Source organism: Periplaneta americana, chromosome 13 (genome assembly GCF_040183065.1).
Source record: "Periplaneta americana isolate PAMFEO1 chromosome 13, P.americana_PAMFEO1_priV1, whole genome shotgun sequence".
Lineage (NCBI taxonomy): Eukaryota > Metazoa > Arthropoda > Insecta > Blattodea > Blattidae > Periplaneta > Periplaneta americana.
Window position 1 is genome coordinate 24557119 of NC_091129.1, and position 6742 is coordinate 24563860.

Consider the following 6742-nt stretch of genomic DNA (forward strand, 5'->3'; position numbering starts at 1 on the left):
ACATTATCGTACTTTAGTTATCGTTAAAAATTGCTTCCCTTGATCTCATACTTTATATTAAATCAAGAGTAATATCGGGAGAATTCTTCCAGTACATACAGATTGTAGCAATTATTATGTGCCAAATTATTCAATTCTGATATCATATGAGGTGACATTATTTTGTTTCTTCATTTATAAAACAGTACACGAAGAAGTTAGAAATTTGGTACTGTAAATTTTAATATGATATTAAACAGAGTGGAAATGAAATAGACTTGGAGTTTTTCAGAGCGAATAGCTCATGTTGTGTGTAACAAAAATGTATATCATATTGGTGAGAAGTAAATAGTTTTTCAGAGAATAGTTATTTATGGTACTTGTGAGGTAAGTGCATCTTTATTGCACGAGTGGAAAGATTTAAGCACGAGGCGTCAGCCGAGTGCTTAAATTACACGAGTGCAATAAAGATCACGCTCACAAGTACCATACGTAATTTTATCCATGACCATAACGAAAAATTATGTTTTATAAAAGAAAATATGTTGAAAATAAGTCCTCATGTAATCACATACCATGGCATGGATTTTAGAATCAATACGTTACTAGGTAGGTCATGATGTAGGAGGCCATAATTAGTAAAGAATGGTATCTAAGGCGTTGGATAAATAACAAATTATAATTAATTATATAATTTTAATATATCTTTTTCACTTTAAATGTGTATTTTCGTCTTTTTGAAGTTTCAGGGATTATTTAGAAGTGTTCACGGAACTAATGTGATGAAAATAATTTCACATTTTACTTCTGTAAACTTAAGAGGAATATTAAAACTTAATTAATCATCGTGTCTGTTTAGCTCAGTTGGCTAACGCGTGTTGTTTTAAAATCCTATAAACCCAACTTCGTAGGTTCAAGTCTCCTCGCATCCCAAAAGGTTAAAAGATGCATATTAGATATGGATGTAATGTACAAATTACGACGTAGCAGATAGAGAAAAGAGAAGGTGATTGAGTGTATGTATATTTAAGAAATGGTAATAAAGAAGTAGAGGTAGTGACATCTAGTAACTAATATATTAACTTCTTGAGTAATAGTTGAGTGGAAAAGTATACGTGTGTACCCGGGTACTGGGAAAATACTAATGAACTGTGAGATAACGTTCAAACTGTGAGGTAAAATCTTTATCTCACTAGTGAGATAAAGTAATGTTGAATAAAAGCCTACTTTACAAACGCAAAAGTATTTAGTAAAGGCATGTTTTTCGTTATGGTCATGGATAAAAATGTTTTTTCTCAAATGTTTAACAACCTCTTACTCGGTAACTATTATGAGTACAGTCGTGATTTTTGTTCAAATCGATAGGAAAACGAACAAAAAATAATTTATCCCTCTTGCGTAATTCAATAGCGTGGATGATTTTCGTGTGAATTTAATTTTAAAAACCTCTAATTTCAAGCAACTACACAATGCGAGTTAGTTGCAACATGGCGCCAAAAAACAGCTCATCTATGGTCTGTCCAAAACAACTTCCGACCTGACAAATGGCGCCTTTAGCATGTTACCATGACAACCATTCAAATCAACCAATCACGAGAGAGGCGTAACCATGGTAACGGGACGGTGTTGCCGTGTCTATGTTTACAATTTGCACTTGAATACCACGGCCTAGTGGTGAATACAGTGCCCGGAATGACTTTGAGTTGGCTGGTTAGTGAATGATTTTTGTGAATTAAAAATATTATTTAGTTGTATTATTGGTTTAGTGTACCGGTATCGATAATTCAATTTTATTACACGTATTATCTTCGTTGTCATTGGTGGAGTGTGTGGCCAGTTTGTGTTTTTTAGTTTCTGCGAGAGTTTCTAAACAGGTGACTTGTGCAATGTCGGAAGGAAGGAAAGGCAGGCGGAGAACAAAAAATATTGTACAAGATGCCCCGTTAAAGAGTCAAGTGCGAGAGATGGTGTGTTATGTAAGAGAGTATTTGAGAGGGAAAAAGATAATGGCGGGCCTCTTTTACCTTTCGCGCAAGTCGTAATGAGAACTGGTGCTTGTGTTAAAATTAATAAGAGCACTGTTATCGATATTGGAAAAGAAATAGGCCGTGCAGATTTTTGATCATAAATATTTTTACAGTTTACAATTTTTTCAACGCCTTTCTAACAATATTACATTGCATAATACCGACACTCATAAAAGTAGAGGCTTCGTATTAAATTTTTACAGTCTACAGTCCTTTCGGCGCTTTTCTAACGGTATTACATAGTAGTAGTAATAGTAGAAGTAGTAGTAATAATAATAATAATAATGATAATAATAATAATAATAATAATAACAGACTACTAAAAGTAATAATGTACACAAATTTTAATGCCTAGTGTTCAACAAATTGTTTAGAAATGTATGTGTTCATGTCAGCCGTTCATTACTGCACTCTATCGGCAGCGCGCTCGCTTACACGAAATATGGGCAACATGACAACACTGCTTCCCCTTCTCTGTAAACTGTCAAGTCGGAAGTAGTTTTGGCCAAGGTATAGCGAGACACACCGAGTTCATTGACGTCTTACATCTGTGTCACGAGAAGAGTGTGTTAGCGGCGATGTTGCTGGTCTGCTGAAACTTCAAAATTAATTTTCTAATTAGCCGTGCATTTAATCACGAAACGTGATATAGGTTTTCTATTTATTTCAGTGTAACCTGTCGTCCCTTTCAACCTCCAAGATTATTTCACTTCTATTCTTATGTAGGCCTTGTTACATTTTCTTAACCACTATATCCTTCTAAGAGATGTACTGTAAGTGTACAAATTCTGTTTATTACTTTGAGCAAATTACGGTTTTAACTACTCTGGAATCAGTATGTATAAGTTCTCCATCTACGAAATCAAGTCTTCAGAAGATTAAAATATTTTGTTAGTTAAAAAAATTTACAAGTTTCAACTGTCTGAACTAAAAGAAGAAACTCAATTACTTTTATGGGAACATCTTTTCAGTTGAATAATAATAAATGGTAATTTAAATTCATTTTTATAATGAATGAACAAATAACATTTCTTAAAAGCTTTCACTATAAACTGATTTTAAATCAGGCGCAATATAGTTAGAATGAGCACAAATTATAAACACAAAAAGTTATTCTTATATAATTTAATCTTAATCAAACAATTACTTCTGAAAAAAGAATGAGAATGCAATTAAAGGCATGAAACAAATTACCACAATTTATACCATTTTATCTCCTCGTAATGAACTATTCTTGCGGGTTTGAAGTCAATTCTTTTTTGTGAAATTCATTCAATCAGCTGAAAATTGTTATAAGACTTCATGATCGGAAATACGTAAAACAAATAAGCTATATCAAATATAAAACTTTTAAAACAATGTGAGTTTATGATCTGTTACGTTCTATAAGTTCTTTGTAGTTAATTTATGTATTTGAACGTGAAAATATTACAAATATTCTCCAAACTTTGAAATTTATGTTGGTGAAAGTTTTTATCAGTTAATCCTAAGATATTTTTAAACTTATATCTAAAACAGTTGAAGAGAAATACTCAAGTTACATATGATATGTTCTCATGTGTGCTGTGTATATTTGAAGGTTCTCACAAAAATTTAGTACGTCATTTTCAGTTGTTGCTTTGGAAAATATTGTTTGAAGAAGGTTTAGAGAACAAGACATTTACAAAATTAATGTACGGAAGTAATATTTTTAAAAGCATAATATAATGAGAACAGAGAGCTCAAAATTTATTTTATGTTATTAATATTCTTAATTAATAGTAAAGGATTGAAGAACATATCACTGCAAAATAACTTGATATAAGTTATATCTCTCATGATCAGAACTCGTTAAGCCATGAAAGTATAACTGATATTTCAATTGTACTTATATAAAATTTATAGTAAAATGTTATATTTGCAAAAAAATTAATCTTGGATAATATGGATTTTCCTTCTTCGTAGACACAACAACCTATGTCCCAGTTGCTTTATTGTTTTTACAAAACAATATTTGCGTAATAGCTTATGGAATGTGACTTTATCAATATTGGGAATGTACAAATTAATTGTAATTTATTTAATTAATGTTAATTATTTGTGAAATACTTACCATTTTCTTAGTAAGAAATAACCGATTTAGCTACTGTACTTCAGAGCACTTCGTTACACTTTTGTATGGCAGACAACATGGGAATATGTACGCTTCAATGAGGGGGATAATGGCTCCTGCCATGGTTGTATTCGTGAGTGTGGGTATGTGTGACCAACATGTTGAATTTTCCATAATGCTGCAAAGTCATAAAATATGCTAACGTGTACAGCAAATAAATGTTCACTGATATGATTTGATTTGTATATATTAGTCAAAGACAAGCGTTGGAATTAATTTAAATGATAAAAGAGGAGAGTTAGGCCTTGTTTCCTGGTCAATGTACTCAAATGCCTCCTACAAAACACCCCATCAAAGTTAGTAGTTTTATTTCGTCGTAGTGAACTGTCTTGGGTGACGTCAGAGTATGGACAGAGGACGCTGGCGCCGGCGACTCGGGAGTTCGTCACATGAACACGTCCTCCAGCGCCTGCCCCACGCCGACGCCCGCCTTCCTGTTGACCACCTGCGTGCCGCCTTGAATGATCGGGTCGTCTTCGAAAGTGACCATCTTCTCCCTCGACCTGGTGCCCCCCACCGCGGGGTCCCCGGCGGCCCTGCCGCTCGCGGACGTCCTGAGCACCGACGCCGCCGACGACGGTCGGATGACAGAGGACGGAGGCGGCGGCACGACGACGATGTCGCTGACGACGCCGGCCAGATTGAACTCGCTGACGCTGCGCGGCACGAAGTACTCCACCAGGGGCTCGCCCGAGTCGGACGCCGTGCCGCCTCGCCGTCCGTGCTGCGCCCTCTGGCCGTCCCGCCGGCCGCCGCCCCCCGCGGACGTCCCCAGGTCGCCCTTCCTCCTGGGGAGACTGTGATGCTGCTGGGGATACTGAATCAACGAGGGCTTGGGACTCTTCTGCGAGGGCAGCGTGTTGACGGCGCCCGACGATGTCATCGCGTCGTGATCACCCCCACCGCGGCCGACCCTCGCCCTACCCCCCGCGTCACTCGGCCTGTGTCAGGAAGACGTAGCGGACGACGACACCACAGCCATCGCTATCCCCTCTCCGTCCACTACGTCTAGCATTACATCTTCGTCGTCGGCGTCCCCTCCCCTCGAGTTGGAAGAGCCCGACGTACTGCTACCCGTGACACCGAAATAATTGCCTAGCCTGCGCACAATAATCACCACTTCGTCTTGGACGAGGTTGAAGCACATCGCGATGAGCGCCATGCCGACGAGGATGTAGGCGGAAGACGCGAACACTGACAGCTGCTCCGCCGACGAGTGCGACGCCGACGACTGGTACTGCACCTGGTAGCTGTGGTACAGGCCCGGGATCAGGTCCCCGAAGCCGATGGTGCCCAGGCTGGTGAAGCAGAAGTACGAGCCCTCCAGGAAGGTCCAGTTCTCGAGTCTGTTGAAGAGCAGCGCGCCGCCGCAGATGTACATGAGGATGATGAGCAGGCAGAGGGAGATGGGCACCCGCACGGGCTCGGCGGGGCAGGGCGGGGGGCCCGCTTCGCAGTGGCGCAGCCGCTTCCCCCCCGGGTCCAGCGCCGTGGACGACGAGGCGGAGGACGCGCCGATGCCGTCGCCGCCGCAGTCCAGCACCACGACGCTGCCGCTTCGGTCCAGCTTGGCCTGCATGTCGTCGTCGCCGGCGCCGGGCGGGCGGTAGTGGTGCATCTTGATGGCCGAGCCGTCCGCCGCGATGCTGTTGTGGGCCTTGGCGGCGCCCGCCGGCGTGTAGCCCGTGCTCAGGTAGCTCTCGGCCGACGAGCCCCCGCTGGGCAGCTTGCTCTTGCCCGACGAGTTCTTGGCGTTGTTGCGCCCGTTGCAGCCGCCCGCCCCGCCGCCGTTGCCGCACAGACGCCCGTACAGGCGCCGGAAGTTGCGGGCCAGCACGTCGCCCACCGTGGACAGGTAGACGAGCATGAGGGGGATGCCGATCAGCGCGTAGATGATGGTGATCACCTTCCCCCACGGCGTGCGCGGCGCCACACTCCCATAGCCTGCAACCAACACCGGCAACATCTTATAGGAAAATGCATTAGAAATATTAAAGTGAAATTTCAATAAACCTTCCATCTCTATGTGTATCCCTCACAGGACTGACATGAGATTTATGTTGCGTTATTTGATGATGAAATAAACCCGAACCTTGGGCATAGAAGGCCAGCGGTATATCAACTCGCCAACCAGGTCGAATTTTTCATCAAAAGAGGTAATTTTTACAAAACAATAATTTATAAGCGGCAAAAAAAAAGAAAGAAAAGATTTTGTACGTACTGAGACCTGAAGAAACCAAAAATTAGAAAATAAGTACATGGTATCATTAAAAGGAATAAGACTCATTGGCACATTCTTTATAAATGAAAAGTATAGTACTTGAAAACATGTTCAAAATATTCCTTCTTTGATATCTGACAACTTTTCTATAAATAGTTGAGACTCTGAATCCAAGAGGGGTCCAACTCCATTTTATATCGAATTCGAGTTACATACACGATTGCATTGGTTTCGTTACTGGGCATCTGTATATCAAAAATAGAGGCCCAACTCCAACATTTAACCATGCTAAAGTGATGTGAAATATCTATCGGAACCAAAGAGAGACGCAACTCCAGGCACTTGGGCCTCTCTTGTACTCCA

At 40.9% G+C, this 6742-nt stretch overlaps 1 protein-coding gene across 1 annotated transcript; it reads right to left on the reverse strand.

Moving 5' to 3' along the window:
• Nucleotides 1-5104: 5104 nt before the first annotated feature.
• On the reverse strand, nucleotides 5105-6124 carry LOC138712643 (potassium channel subfamily K member 18-like). Its single transcript, XM_069844611.1, has one exon. The coding sequence runs from the start codon at nucleotides 6122-6124 to the stop codon at nucleotides 5105-5107; it is 1020 nt and encodes a 339-aa protein (XP_069700712.1).
• Nucleotides 6125-6742: the final 618 nt, after the last annotated feature.